The sequence below is a fragment of the Artemia sp. Qi Xiang Cuo genome, chromosome 1 (assembly GCF_049724085.1).
Source record: "Artemia sp. Qi Xiang Cuo chromosome 1, ASM4972408v1, whole genome shotgun sequence".
NCBI classification, from domain to species: Eukaryota; Metazoa; Arthropoda; class Branchiopoda; order Anostraca; family Artemiidae; genus Artemia; species Artemia sp. Qi Xiang Cuo.
Window position 1 is genome coordinate 59674966 of NC_142794.1, and position 16496 is coordinate 59691461.

The 16496-nt window shown below is 35.5% G+C and overlaps 1 protein-coding gene across 1 annotated transcript in view; it reads right to left on the reverse strand.

Moving 5' to 3' along the window:
• Positions 1–5181: 5181 nt before the first annotated feature.
• The window catches only part of Gabat (4-aminobutyrate aminotransferase), a 34546-nt gene continuing 23231 nt past the window's right edge, over positions 5182–16496 (reverse strand). The window contains exons 6-7 of the mRNA XM_089091112.1: positions 11293–11446; positions 5182–7520 (exon numbers count right to left, since the gene is read on the reverse strand). Coding sequence (XP_088947238.1) covers positions 7396–7520; positions 11293–11446 — 279 coding nt within the window. The 3' untranslated portion in view covers positions 5182–7395. The remainder of the gene's footprint in view (positions 7521–11292; positions 11447–16496) is intronic.

Sequence of the window (16496 nt, forward strand, 5' to 3'; positions counted from 1 at the left end):
AGGTGACAAAATACCATATCAAAAATTTATTAAACAAGCTTAAAACTATTATTCTGACTTCTTAGAGTGCCTTTAGTTGTCAATAATTCAGTCTGAAAGTTCAGTTTACGCACCTATATTACATACTACACAAAACAATATAATATGTTAATGCGCCTTCAGTAACATCACAGAAAAAAAAATCTAGTGGGAATGTCTATGAAATCATTGAGCAAAAAACTTCAATTATTTATCAGAAAACAGTTTTACCTTCTCTAGTTTCCCACTGTTCCCAGACCTAAATGCCCTTAGCGAGCCTTTAAAGCTGTGATTCTCAAAGTGGGGCGCAGGTCCAACCAATGGGGCGTAGTAATATTCTGGTGGGTCATGAGCAAGACGTGGACCCTTTGGCTGACTATACTTTAGAGCCTTAATTTTGATGAAAACATTTTCGAATGAATGACGTCATATTCATATGTCACATTCAATGTAATCTTTTAAAGGCGGGTTTCAATAAAAAGGAAAAAAAGTTATTAATTGAAATGAGGGCTGATAGTTTGCCACTGGGCCAAAGAAGTAAGTTTAGTGGAAGGGAAAAGTCAAAGGCTGGTCCATATTTTTGTCCTATGCATGGAGGTTTGAATGAAAGTGTCTATCACTTGATGAGTGAAATGTGAATAACTGAATGATTGGAGAATTAAAGTGTTTGATAGGAAGGATTTTGATTTTCAGTCGCTGGTGCGAGTGTGTGTGAGTGCATGACTTCTCAGTGTAACAAATTTGGCATGACTCTTCCGTATCACGATGGATCATAAAGCTTGGGTTCTGCAGGATTATGTTTGGATTTTTGCAATTTATATATGTTGTTTGTTTTATATATTTTGCCATGGCCTATGGTATTTAAGCGCAAATAAATTATATTCTATTATGTATTTAAGTAGCAAAAAATACACAATAGTGTTGCAATAAAGTCATGCATTGTATAAAAGATGTTTTATATAAACAATATTTTTCATTAGCATAAAATATGCCTTGAAGAGGACCGGAAAAAAAATACCAAGATAATGGCCTTTTAGGCTTCCTTCAGATGAATACATGTACGATTTTGAACAACAAAATTTAAATATCACGAGTGGGGCGGAGCATCGGGATTTTTGAAATTCCTAGGTGAAGTATGGCCCGACATCGGTTAAGAATCACCCCTTTAAAGCGACAATTTTAAATTTAAATGCCTCAACACAACTGAATACCAGCATTTTGTATTGCACCCAATAACTAAGCTTTAAACGTGCAACTACACTAAGAAAAGCCAGGAATCACCGTGCTCTAATTTCTAATTCCTTAACTCTAATTCTTTTCATAGCAGCAGCCGACTCAGCCTACTTCGACGAGTTTTTGTTTATTGTGTCAACAGAAAGTTATCAAGTTTTTTATCAACTGGTCACTGAATTGTCTAGTACCGAAAATAAAAATATTGCCGAAAATGTATAATTCAACCTTATTAACTTAATTTCGAAGGCATATATATCTCGGAAGTTCACTTTCTTCAATTTTCTTGACTTAATTCATATAAACGCTGAAATGGCCAAACAAAACCATGAAAAATACGTTATAAAAAATGAATGAAAGAAACCACAATTTACATCAGTTTCATTGCGCTGCCTAAGTAAAGAACGATGTTGGCACAATGTATTATCTATTATTATTTTTTTTTTGGTTAGTCTTTGACCAGAGCACTTCGTATCGAAAAGGTTGTCTTAGAAACTTCGAAAAGTGCTCATTCGATTGCAAATTGAAATGGCTTGTGCCGTTTTTATTAGTCGAAAGTGATTGGAAGGCAACCAACACCCCTTCCATGCCCACCAGTTCCTTAAAGACGTCCAATGAAAATTTTGAGATAGTCATTTTGTTCAACGTAGTTGAAACACCTAGAAATCATGTATTTGAGGAGGACACTCCCCCCACAGTCCTCATGGCAAGGGTTGTAATTTATACCCGGGGGCATGCAAGGTTTTTATTGAAAGCGTTGTCGTAGAAACTACAGAAAGGGCTCATTCAATTGGAAATTCAAAGGGCTAGTGCCCTTTTTAATAGTAGAAAGTGATTGGAGGGCAACTAACCCTCCTCTCATGCCAACCATTTTCAAAAACACATCCAATCAAAATTTTAAGATAACCATTTTGTTCAACGTAGTTGAAAGTTCTGGAAACTAGATCATTGAGGACACCCCTCAGACAAACCCCCCAGAGCCCTCGGGGCGAGGGTTGTAAGTTATGCCCTGGGGGCGTATAAGGTTTTTATAGAAAGTGTTATCGTAAAAACTTCAAAAAGGGCTTATTCAATTGGAAATTGAAATGGCTAGCACCCCTTTTAATAGTTGAAAGTGATTGGAGGGCAACTAACCCCACTCTCACACCCACCATTTCCCAAAACACATCCAATCAGAATTTTGAGATAGCCATTTTTTTCAACGTAGTTGAGAGTTAAAGAAATTAGGTCTTTAAGGATGACCCCCCCCCACAGCCCTCAGGATAAGGGTTGTAAATTGTGCCCTGGAGGAATATAAGATTTTTTACAGAAAGCGGTGTTGTAGAAACAAAAAAAGGGTTCATTCGATTGGAAATTGAGAGAGCTAGTGCTCTTTTTAATAGTCGAAAGTGATTGAAGGGCAATAAACCCCGCTCTCACACCATCTTCCAAACACATCCAATCAACATTTGAGATAACCATTTTGTTCAACGTAGTTTAAAGTATTGGAAATTAGGTCTTTGTGGAGGACACCCCCCCAACCCTCAGGGCTTGTAAGTTATGCCCTGGGGGCATATAAGGTTTTATAGAAAGTGTAATCGTAAAAACTTCAAAAAGGGCTCATTCGATTGGAAATTGAAAGGGCTAGTGTCCTTTTTGATAGTCGAAAGTGATTGAAGAACAACTAAGCCGCCTCTCACACCCACCATTTTCCCGAAAACATTCAATCAAGATTTTGAGATAGCCAGTTTGTTCAACATACTTGAAGGGCCCAAAAAGTTATGTCTTTGAGGGTGACACACCACCCCCAGGGCAAAAGTTGTAAGTTATGCCCTGGGGGCATATAAGGTTTTAATAGAAAGAATTGTCGTAGAAACTTCAAAAAGGGCTCATTCAATTGTGAATTGAGAGGGCTAGTATTCTTATTAATAGTCAAAAGCCATTGGAGAACGAAAGCCCCCCCCCCCCCCCACGCCCATCATTTCCCCAAACACTTCTGATCAACATTTTGATATAGTCATTTTGTTGAACGTAGTAGAAGGGGCCGTAAATTATGTTTTTCATTATGACAACCCCCCTCCCACAGCCCTCAGGGCTAAGGCTGTAAGTTATGCTCTGGGGGCATATAAGGATTTTATAGAATGCGTTCTCGTAGAAATATCAAAAAGGGCTCATTCAATTAGGAATTGAGATGGCTAGTGCCCTTATTAATAGTCAAAAATGATTTAAGGGCGAATGCCCCCCCCCCGCCCATCATTTCCCCTCTGATCAACATTTTGATATAGCCATTTTTTTGAACGTAGTTGAAGGGTCCGGAAATTATGTCTTTAAGTATGACCCCCCCCCCCCCACATACCCCAGGGCTAAGGTTGTAAGTTATGCCCTGGGGGCATATAATGTTTTTGTAGAAAGCGTTGTCGTAAAAACTTCAAAAAGGGGTCATTGGATTGGAAATTGAAAGGGGTATTGGCCTTTTCAATAATCGAAAGTAAACGGAGGGAGAATCACCCTCACCCCATGCCCATCATTTCCCCAAAACACTTCCGATCAACATTTTGATATGAGCATTTTGTTCAACGTAGTTCAAAGGTCCGGAAATTATGTCTTTGAGGATGACAGCCCTCCCCAATAGCCCTCACGACAAGGGTCCTAAGTTATGCCCTTGGGGCATATAAGGTTTATATAGAAAGTTTTGTTGTAGAAGCTTCAAAAAGGGTTCATTCGATTGGAAATTGAGAGAACTAATGTCTTTTTCATTAGTCGAAAGTGATCAGAGGGCACTTGCCCCCCCCCCATGCCCATCATTTCCCCAAACGCGTAAGATCTAAATGTCGCGTTAGACATTATTTTCAGTGTATCAGAAAGGTCTGGAAATTATGTTTTTGAGGATAAAAAAATCCCCCAGCCCTCATGGCAAGTGTGGTAAGTTATGCACTGGGAACATACAAGGTTTTTTTTATAGAAAGCGTGGTCATATAAACTTCGGAGGGGGCTCATTGGATTGGTAATCAGACGCTCTAGTGCTCTTTTTAAGAGTCAAAGTGATCAGAGGGCAGCTACCCCCCTCCCTCCCCCCAGGTTTTTATGGAAGGGATGGCTGTTTAACTTTAGAAGAGGCTCAGTTTTTTTCCTTCAAAAAGACTATGTCAATATAGCATATTGACAATATAAAACGAACAGAAATTAATTAAAAAAACTTTTTCCACAAAATAAGTTTTTCAAAAAAAAGTAAAGAACTCCCTTAAACCAAAAATGAGCAAAAATAGAATCAAATAATCTACCAAGAATACAACTATAACAAATCACTATCAATAAATAAATGAAACCCAAAACAAACAGCAATTAAAATAAATAATAGAGTCAAACTCAGAACGAGCAGAAATTAAAATGAGTAGGGTTTTAAACCCCATGCTATCTAAAAGCCAGAATATGACTTGTACTTTACTGAAAATCTTTTAAATTTTTTCACTTTTATAACTTTGAGAAAACAAAGATTAATTAAAATTTTAAGGAATAAGTATCAGCATATGGATATTAAACTGACAATGCACATTTTTTTCAGTGAATTCATTTGAATTTTTTTTCAGTAAAGCACAAATTATATTCTGGCTCTTAGAAAGCATGGGGGTTTAGAACTTTACTCATTTTAATTTCTGCTCGTTTTGAGTTTGACTCTGTTATTTCCTTTAATTTCTGTTTGTTTTGGGTTTCATTTATTTATTGATACTGATTTGTAGTAGTTGTATGCTTGGTAGATTGATTTTGTTTTTGTTCATTTTTAGTTATGTTCATTGTGTGTTCATTTTAGTTATGTTCATTTTTAGTTATGTTCATATGTAAAATTTTGTTTATTTTGTTTTTGTTCATTTTGTTATTTATAGTAGTCAAGAAAAATATATCAACATCACACAGAATATCAAATAAACTGCAATGGTTCAACAGGCGGAAAATAAAGACAGTGAATAGTTTTTATTTCATTAAATTAAAACATGACACACAAAACCCAACTATAACAAACTACAATGACCAAATTTCAAAGAAAAACTTGTCAAATAAAATATACTTGGACCAGGGATAACTACAAAATAATATGACGCTGCCATTACAAACTTTGCATATTTTAATCGCATCTAAGGTCCCCTATAAAGCTTTTGCATTAAAGCGAATAGTGCAAACAAAACAAAAAGCTATAGCTGTGGCAAGAGGTTATGGTCCAAAGGGAATATTCCTCTTTTGAATCTGAAAGGTGTTCAGTAACATGAAAAGTCGAAAAGACCTTTGTAGCGATGGTTTTTTTTTAAATTTTTCTTGTTTTATCATTATTTAGCACCAAAAGGAAAAAGAAGTTAAATTAGTTGTGTCACTTAGGGAAACCTGATTCTTCCTAACATACGGTGTGCACGCAATGACAGAAATAAATTGGACAGATCAGTGATGATCGGAAATGTATGACACAGACAGATACATATTTTCAATTTGATTTCCACTAATATAAGTAAATTGATATCAAGAAAGCCATCCAATAAACAAGTCGGAACACAGGGCCTAGAAATACGGATTGGGAATTGAAAACAAAAATAAAGGAAGCACTCAAATTTCTAACAAAGTAACAGGACAAATGAAATCATAGCCTACCTGAATCATTGCCTTATGAATAAAATCATAGCGACAATCCTTCCTAGTCAAATCAATAACACCGGTATCATAAGAGGCTTTGTGTCTAAATAGCAACACCAATATTTATGGTTAAGGGAGTGAGAAGACTAGAGGTTCCCTAGCACCCTACCAAGAGCAAAAACTGTAAAAAAATAAATAAATGTAAAATTGGTATACATAAATATATATACATGTGCTTAAAAACACAGTTAAAACAGAAGTAGGATAAAAATACCCCACCCAAAGAAAATCCGACAACTATTGAAGTTTCAATTTTGCAGGGGTTAGGGGGCGACATCTTAGCGACCATCCAAGAGCCCCGAAAAAACTGTAAAAATAAAGATAACGGTGAAATGGCAAACATATTTACGACTTAAAAACACAATTATATGTTAAATAGGAGATACCTCCCTGCCAAAGCAAAAATAAAGACAATTGCAGAGGTTTTGATTTTGCACATCAGTATCCCCCCTCAGCAGGAGTTTTAGAGCGACCTTCCAGAATCTGGTAAAGAATTAATCGACTACTCAAAATCAAAATAGCATTCGCAACGCTATCACAAATTTGAGTCAAATACGTTAGCGATGCTTACTGGCCCTGATGGCTCGATTGATCAAATCTTTGAAAGATTTATATTTTCATTTTCCATTTATTTCATTTCAAAAACAGATTTTGGCTTCACAGCGTAAGATCTACAAAGCTTCAAGCCACTTCTTTTATAACTTGAAAATTATCTAAGAATTTTCACAGCTTCATTTCTTCCACTAGAAAATACTGGCCATAGGAATCGGGCAGACTTTAATAGAAAAAAAACTTGAAAGTCATATTTGTCAATGCCACTATTTCGCAGGGAATATATTTTTTGATTTTAAGAAAATCACCTCAGAAACAATATTAAAACTTTTATTCAGCTTCATGTTTATCCGTAATTTTTCTGTAAATCATTCCAAAACACGAAATACTTCAGAAACATTTGTAAAGACCGGAATTATTCACAGAAAGGTAACTACTTGAGATAATGGACAAGTGACAACATATCTATTCACTAACCGAATCCGCTGTCTCCGTCCAAAAAGCCCTCTTCAGGGGCTTTTGGAAACACCAAGAAAGAGAAATCAAATACTGATAAAACAAAAAGGCGGCTAAAAATTTTATAAAACCCTTGTTTTCAATCTGCCTTTGAAGACTAGACGGTCACATTAATTTTTAAATTAACAACACAATAAGAGATAGATATGGAAGAAATTATCAATGTACATGCTACACATGGAAGTTTGTAGCACTTAACTGAAACCACTAAAATATTAAAAAGCAATGTACCCCAAAAACAATATAAATATTGATTATTTAACAGCAAAAATTCATAGAAACATTCGTATCCTGTAGCCTTTAGCAGAAACATTGTGGAAATATGATGTTGTTGTCACAATATTATCCAATAAGGCTACAGCCAAATTATGTAGAAAATACGAATGCTTCTTTTTTCATGACGACAACAAAGAGAAAAAAAGCTTATCCCTTCATTTCTTTTAAAACTACATTGAGCTTGTCAAGGAAAATATCAGCATGCTCTGGTCTAAAAATAAGCGCCGGCCGAAGACGTACAGCTTTTTCTCCGCATCCGCCTGAATGAACACCTAAAATAGGAATCAATAATTTACATTAAATAAGAGAACATTATGCACGTTTCTCCTATTCTTTCACTTTTTTCTAAGACAAACCACAGAAAAATATTGAGAATAAGATACCCTACATTTATTTTAATACTGTGCGGAACAAGTTACTTATTTACTACCACGTAAGACCTTCCGTTTTTACTGATCTATGCTGCTTTATCCAGCTTTCTGATTTCAACTTTGGGAACTTTTACATGACTCTCATCCTTCCTGAACACAGAAAGGGTGAGACGTATATTTTCTTTTTCTTGTGTTTTTATTCTCCTCTTACAAAAACTATTGACTACCAAGACTTATAACCACAAGCCAATAAAAAAGAAGCTATGAAAAATAGGGATTAAAACGAATACAATATTGTAAAATGACACCTAACCAAACACAGAAAGCTGGGTTTGATCCGATAGTTGCAAAGACAATGATTTCACCTATGATTCTTTGTTTTTGAGCCCATTTAATTTTGCATGGGTCAAAAAATTAAAACAAAATCTATTATGCAATAACCAGGACATTCTAAATTCCTAACAACTGCATTGCTTAATAACAATTGCTTAAAAAATGTTGCTTATAGAAGCGTCAACAAGATTATCTTGCTTTTCTTCTAAGTAGATACCACAAAATCACATTTGAACATGTTATTAAATTTTTATATATCACATAATCGCATTTGTATATATTATTCAATTCCTAATATTCATCAGCGTATTATGGAACTGCCATGGCACCCATAGATATGTGCTGAACTGCAATCTATTTTTCAAGAGAAGGAAGGAATAAAAACTTCCTGTAGTCGCTGAGTAGGGTTGATTCTAAAGAGTTCTAAAGACAAGTAATTCTAAAGAGTTCTAATGCCTTACAATCGGCAAGTTTCGGTGTTTTATGGTAAAGTTGGTTTGTCATACATTGTATATGATGACGACGTTCTTCTACTAAGCCTTAGCATGAGCAGCCTAGTTAAGAATTTTCTATACTTAAGTCGATCTTGCTTCAGTTAATCTGTCAATTAACGCTTTTCACTGTAAGTTTATTTGTTTGCAAATTTAGGTCCTGCCATACTAGATATGGAAAAATGCTTCTCTTCCCTGCTCTAATTCAATGCATTAGCCAGGAATTTCGTTTGGCAGCTATCTTTCTTTTATATGTTCAATCTGGATAAATATAGCAGTTAAGAGCCCAAGGGTAGCGTATGAGAAAATTTCTCCCAACAAAGGAAGCTATAATCAAAAGGGTCTTTGCAGTTTGTACTCCAGTTTTAGTTCCTCAAGTGTGGCATATTTCAGACACTGCAAGTTTTTGCTTCATTAACCATGATGGTACCGAAACAGTGAATTAATAGACAGAATACCTTACTGATATACCATCTCAAAGAAATGGTCTTAATGAAGCTCTATGAACGAGAACTTTGAATTTCATTTCAGAGCATGACCTTCTTTTGTATTTTTCCAAAAACGGATTTTTTTATAGCGTTTGCAGTCATTTTATTGTTAATTTCTGTTCATTCCATTGTCATTTGTGCTCCGCATTGCTGTTTATTTTTGTGAGAGAATAAATAACCAAATAAACAACCCATTCTTTCAAACAGGCTAAGTGCGAAGCTTGCAAAGGTTGCTACACTTAAGCTAAGGTACGACCATCGCCTTATGAGTCTTTTGGGGTATTTGCTGTTAGTATTTTATTGATTGATGTTCATTTTTGTGTTTAGTTTCGTCGCTGGTACTTTTTTTTATTTCTTCGGATAATTCCACGAGTGTCATATATTTTGTAGGATGTGGGTTATAAATAAATTATTATAACAATAATCGTTTCTGAGGTATTACATACACGTCCTCTTGACCACCTGGCTGCATACAGTATCCTTTTAGTTAGTTCAACATCCACCTCAACATTCCCTGAAAGTTTCAACTAAATAACCAAAGACATTTGTGAGGCATTGGTGATATGCCCTTTTGACAACCTGGATGCAAATAGTGTCTTTTCATCTAGCTCAATATCCCCTGAACATGTCCTGAAATTATCAACTTAATACCCAACAGCATTCATGTCATTATCAGCAGATGATTTAAGAATGAATATGGAACTCACTACAATATCAACATTACACTTCAGAGTTTGATCCCCATACTATAGAACTGTTTTTCGATATGTGGGATTCTAAACCTGGTGGTTAAGGTCTTAGACTATAAAAAACGATTGGCTTTCTTATAATTTGCATTCACCGGCATTTTGACTCTCGTTGAAGTACACAAACACCGAAAAAGTAGTTGTGAAATACTACCATTCTATCATCTAGTGGCTTTGGGAAAAAATAATTAATAATAAATACACATTGAGGCCTTATGGTTATTTACTATAGGTACAGTGGCAGTTCTGGCCTCTGTTGCGCCCGGAGCAAAACTTTGAATATAAATTTTGAAGAAGTTTAAAATATATTTTATTTTACGTAATGTACAAATGAAACTATGACCTTTAGAGGGTTAAGGGGAGGTGGTCCCCTAAAATTCTTATTCATATGCATTGAAAATCTACGTGGTTTTTGTTCTTTTATGGGGCTGAAGGCATCCTGCAGATTGTCTTGAAAACATATGTATCTTCAGCCGCTATTTTATTAAAAGAATCTGTACATGTTCTATTTTGTTGTAACTGCTTGTTTGTTTAAATAAATAACAGACGTCACGAATCAATACAATTCAATTTGTTTCCTTAATATTTTTGTCTTAATGGAGGTTACCTTATCCCTGCGTACTTGTCCTGTAAGAGGATGCAGACATTTTTGAACCGACGAAGAATTTTAGAGCTTTCAGTCAAGCAAAGCTAATATAAATCATATTTTGAGAACAAGCCACATTTCACCGCATACCAATCGTTCGATGTGACATAATCGAACTGATGAAGGACAAATAGTGTTATAGCCCATTTTTCCAGGTCCCATAGACCCTCGCCTTTCAAAAAAAATTTGCGGCCCCTTAACCCAGGCAACAATCCTTGACAGCTGCAAGCCAATCAGGAAACAAAGATTTCAGCTTTATTGCTGCCCAATTTCCTGAAGAGAGGGGTAGGGGAGTCATCAAATTAAAATTTGTCTTGTACATAAGGTTAATCTTAGGCCTAGTGCTTACGGCTAGATGTTTCAACCTGCAAGGGTTTAGGCCATTTTCAGGCCCCTTTATACCCTGCCCTCTCCCTGAACAAAATGCTTGATCTTCTTGGCTCAGAATTTCGAGTTTCGACAGTTTCGAGCCAATTGGACACACAAAATGAAAAAATCCCCCATTCTCCCGTTATAAACCTATCTGTAAAGAATCGACGACTCGCATAATTTGCGTCCTTTCTTTAGGGGCTGTAGGGATTACGTCAACCCAGATACATTTTTATCGTGCATTTCAACAATTTAGTAAACTGATTATCCCAAATTTTGATCGGATGTCTTGAGGGATTTTGATGTAAAATCAACTATCCCTTAAGGAAAAAGGCATGGAAACCGGCACTAGAACTTTCAGTTTCCAAATGAATGAGCCTCCTCCCAAAACTCTACTATCAAATATTCCCTACGAAGTGCCCAAGTAAAAAAAAAAAAGATTGAAGGCACATGGTTCTTTATTACAGATAATGTTAAACCATTGTCTCTTATTATGCGATCAGAAACCACTTTTCTTTTTCTTACATTTTATTTGGCTCTTTTTTTCCTTTTTCTTTATACATAAAAATAATCAAACAACTGAAGGAAACAAATGATTACCTTGCAAGCGGAGATTAGCGCAAATATTATCCCTCTTTTCAGGTGAAGAGGCGTCAAAAGCACAGAATGTTCCCAAGCCACGAATAGATGAAATATGTTGAGGATAAATCTTTCCCAAATCGCTTAATCCAGTCATTAGCTTTTCACCACATGCCTACAAAAAAAAAAAAAAAAAAAAAAAAAAAAAAAAAAAAAAAAAACCTCCATAATCTGCAGAAATCCTCGAAATACATTCGTGGACCTTGTAAAATGCTGGAATAGAAATTGAATACAGCGGCCTTAGTACTGAAATTCCAATTGCCCTAATTGGTAATCCCAAGAAACGACTAACCAAAATGCGGCACGAAAAACATGGCAAACTGCCTCGACTAATTTATCCACTTAACTTGTATACACACATAAAAATAAATACGGGACACAAAATAATATAACAAAATAGCCCACATACAGCTGCTTTGTGCATACCTTTTATAATCTAAGAACTAATCACTTCAGAAGGGGATGAAGCTGGCAAGGATTAGTGGGTAGCTTCCCAGATCTTTATTAGAAAATAGATACAATTAACAAAGCAAAAAACTCTGGAACATTACCACCCACAAGACTTAATGGCAGGCAAACAGAGCAGGAGACAAAAAAAGGAAGGGCAAGATTTCATAACCACAATAAAAATTTTAAGAATACTTAATAAAGAAAACTAATGGAAACAGAAAACTTAATGTAAAAGAGCAGTAGAACAAAACAAGAAATGACACAACAATTAGAAACATAATAGCAATAATAATGAATAAAAATCACACGCAAACCAAAAATTTCAACATTTATTGAGTGTTTCCAAAATGAGTGATTTTTTCAAACCAACCCCGGTAGTTTTCCTGAAAACTCGATAGGTATTCAAACGCTTAAGCCTGGCAACACTGACGAAAGTACGAGGAATTTGAAATTATTGGAATTACAAACGTGGTAAGTAGATTGATCAGATATAAGAAACTGAGTGCACCTCGGGAAGATCACAATGGGGTTAAAGAAAAAGGGAATATGCATACGAGAGAATATGAAAGGATTCTAGATGAGCGTTGCTCAAACTTTTCAAAATTTCTTCTCATAGTGGTCCGTTTAAAGTTATTTGACGGATCGTGGATCCTTTCAGTAAAAATCAGGATTGTTTTATAAAAACCGAGGCCACGAACTAGTTTCTGTAGAGTTACCACCTAGCCGAAGTACCGCACGGCACACATGTAAAGAAGTTGTATATGTAAAATATTCTTAGTAAAAATTTGATTGCCAAACAATTATTGATTCGATAAATATAAAAATATTGAAACTCTTTTATGGGATGGACTGGGGCTTTGCCTGAAACAGTTTTTATATGTTTGTTTTTTGTTGTTGTTTTCATGCCGATGCAGCTCTTGCGTTTTTTGTTGTGACTGATCGGTCTAAGGCTTAATTTTGAAAGTAAGCAGCATGGAAAGAATCCGTTCGATTCATAGATGGTTTAAAATAGATTCATCGCTCATAGGAATTCTTTAAACCATCAGGATAGGACTGTGCCAGTTTGATTAACTCTACAAAATTCTTTTAAGAAAAAAAAATATTTTGCATCTCAACTGTTAATTAAATCATTGAAATATTTCTGGACTAAATTGTACTTCAAAGGCAGATGACTAATAGAGTACAAATGGGCAATTTATTCAAAACAATATACCCCAAGACAAATATCGCAAGAAATGTTATCAGCTGTAATTACAATAGCACTAAACAAATAGTAAACGCATGCGATATTTTTGCAGTCCCAGTAAAAGCACTCTGTGGTCCTAAAACCAATCTAGTTTGAAACCACAGTTCCAGAACAGGTGATGTTCTGTCAAACAATTGGTTTCCATGGTAAGATGTTTTACTTCGCCATAAATTTTGAAAATTTAAAAAAAAGAAAAAAACTTGACATTAATCAGACAATACGAGTTGAGCAATAAGAAACTGATGACTGAATTAAATAGATATAAAGGATTCTCGGAATTGACCCCCCCCCCCCAAAAAAAAAAAGCTTCCTTATAATACCAATACCTTCAGTTTATTCAAATCAATATTTTTCCAAAAGACGAAATTTCGAAATTACAATGCCAAATGATCATGCATAATGGAAAAGCGACTTGTAAGCATGGCCAGGATGACAGTCCCTCTAAAGAATGGTGAAATAGTAAGGCCTCATTGAATAACAGTCTCAGTAAAAAAGAAGAAAACTAAGGCGCATTTGCCTCTCCCTCCCATTTTAAGAACTATTTTCTTTGCATTCAAAATCAATGTCAATTGTCGTGTGGCCTCTCTGGTATTAACATCTCTATAATGGCATACGCAGATGACATTCTCACTATTGGCCATCCTCTTAACAAGACTTCTGAGATATTTTGCATACTCCCATCAAAGTACTACGAATCTGACCTTAACTTCACTGCTGAAAACTCGAAAATCGGTCTTTTCAATTGGAAAACTGAATGTCCCCTCTTGACAACAGCCCTTGAAAATATTTCTATTATGCCAGTAGATCACCTTATTCACCTTAATCTTCCTATTGAACTTTCAATTCGTCACAGAGGTTCACCATAAACACCTTACACGTCCTATTTCAGCGTCTTACTGTCGTATGTAAGCTTCGTTTTAATCACCCACCCTGAGCTAGCCTACATTACACAATAACCCTTCCTCATATCTTGTATGTCACACCCTTCAAGAAGCTTGCGATCAAAGGTAGAAATTTCAGGACTCAGCTGCTCTTCTTGTGTTCTGCCAAATATTTAGTTCGGTTACCCCCTCTGGCATAGGACCAATAATAACAATATTAACAAAAAAAATAATCATAATATAGTATTTTTTTTCAAGACTATTACAGGCTCCAATACAGCCGAATCCTTAAGTAAAAAAAAAAAAAAAAAAAAAAAACCCAAACCAATATTAAACCGTCATACATGAAATGACCAATATAAACATTAAACGAAAAAAATACAGTACACAAATATGGCGTTTCGAAAAGTTATACAAATAAACAATAATTTGTAGAAGAAAGAGAAAAAGGGGGAGGAGGTTCACTTACTAAACATTTTAACCATACAGGAGAGAAAAACTGTTCTATATATTTCTGTACAAAAGTTTTTAATTGTAAAATTGAGGAGTTCCGTAGAGGCAGAATGAAGCAGGCAAGTTTTAAAAGGGGGAAAATAATGGCGAATTTGTCCAGGGGTTAAGGAAAGCACTGTTGGCGTTTGGTAAAAAACATTATTCTTCTCATATCCTAAAGGGTAGCCACATTTATTTAGCGACGAAAGGAGACATAAGTAACTTCATTTTCATTAAAGAAAATTCTTAGGGATTTTTTCTGGACTGCCTCTATTCTATCCTATAATTCCTCGGAGAAGCCCACCAGGAAAGGTGCACTTAAGGAGTGGGCTTAGAATTGAGAGTAAAATTCTCAGAGCATCATTTATGACATTTACAGTTTTTTAAGGAGCTTAACGATAGACAATGTGAGTTCTCGCATTGTATTTATCATTCATACGGTAACTCGATTTCAAACTACTTGAAATTGTAGTACCCAGTAATTTCATGTAATAATCGACACTTCAGAGTGTATAAGAAGACTGAAAGATGAAAACCGAATTCTCATTTGATTCAGAAACATTAAGTTACTGATCATATCTCTAAGAGTGAGACTTGGACACTGTTCTTCCAGAATTACTTAGCGAGCTATTATCAGCAAAAGAAACAAAAAACATCCAGTGAAGGTGAAATATTGTTAAAAGCTTTAAAGGATGACGACAGTCAAATGCATCTTTCTCTTTTCCCTAAGATTGGACCTTTGAGACACTACAATCAACTACTGACGGTGAATTGAAAGTCAGAACAACAAAGTTATTCTAACAAATAAATAATAATTAAAACAAGACAACGGACTCGTTCTTGTTCCAAAGAGCATTAACTTTGATAAAAAAATTATGTTGAATAAGAATCGGTTTTCTTTAAGGAATCACACGAATAAAGCAGAAGAAATCAATCCTGAGCCTAGAGCTGAATCCAGAAATTTCAAAAAAGGTTGCACAAGCATGGTCTGTTTTGTGCTTCACATGAAAACCCAACTGAAAATCATTAAAATTTAGTACCCAAGGAAACCAACAAAACGAGGAAGTAGAGTCTAAAAAAAATGAGAAAATTGCCAAAGACAGACAACAAGAAATAGTGCCTGGATCACTCGATGACCCGCCATTTCATACAGCAATAGCTGAGTCACGTTAGAGTAGCTTAGGAAAAATACTTTAATCAGAGTCAACGCAGTAGCGTTAACTTAGTAGAGAGAGTCGTCTCGAACTTATGATTTTTGTCCTGGCCATTGTGTATAGAATGGATAGCTGTAGAAACTTGAAAGAGGAATAATTCGATAGGAAACGGAATATTCTACTGCTCTTACGAAGGACAAAACTAATTGGAGGGCAGCCAGCCCACAATATGGGATCAGGTCGAAATCCCCAGAGAGACATTGCACTGAGAATGGAAGAAAGCTGCAAAAAATATTAGTTTTTAGGGGAGGGGGAAGATCAGCCACAGAGCCCCAGGAGCAAGAGCTACAATTTATGCAAGGGTCAATTCTTCACAAGCATTTTATCAAAAAAAGAAGGGGGAAGTTGCACATTGCTAATAATGCATCCTTTCCTTTTATTAAGGGTAGGCATGTCGCATATAGTTTGAACAAGAATGATACATATATTTTCAATTTTTGCAGTGGAAGGACAAAAAGATGAATCGTAGAGACTTGGTACCAAAAACATTATTATTCTTAACTTATTGCCAAGAAAAGCTAACTTCTGACTGCAGACTAGATCCATTGAAAAAACGAGCTGAGTTGAAACAACGAATTTTTACTGTACTGCTGCATGCTGAATCGGAGTAAAACTGAATTAAGTCTTGATACCATGCAAAGTAAAAATTAAGTTTAGACTCAATAGGCGGGCTCAGACTCGGTGTCGACGCGTACTAGGTCCGAAACATTCACTAAGTTTTTCTAGTAAACAACTAGAACTAAGCTTCAATCAACAAGCGGTAAAAAGGAATTATCAGGCGAATATAGATAATACAGAAAAATGATTACATTACGTACCAACGAATTGGAGAAAATAAAAATATCTTTATAGTACTAGCACCACAAGCGGCAATGCAGTAAT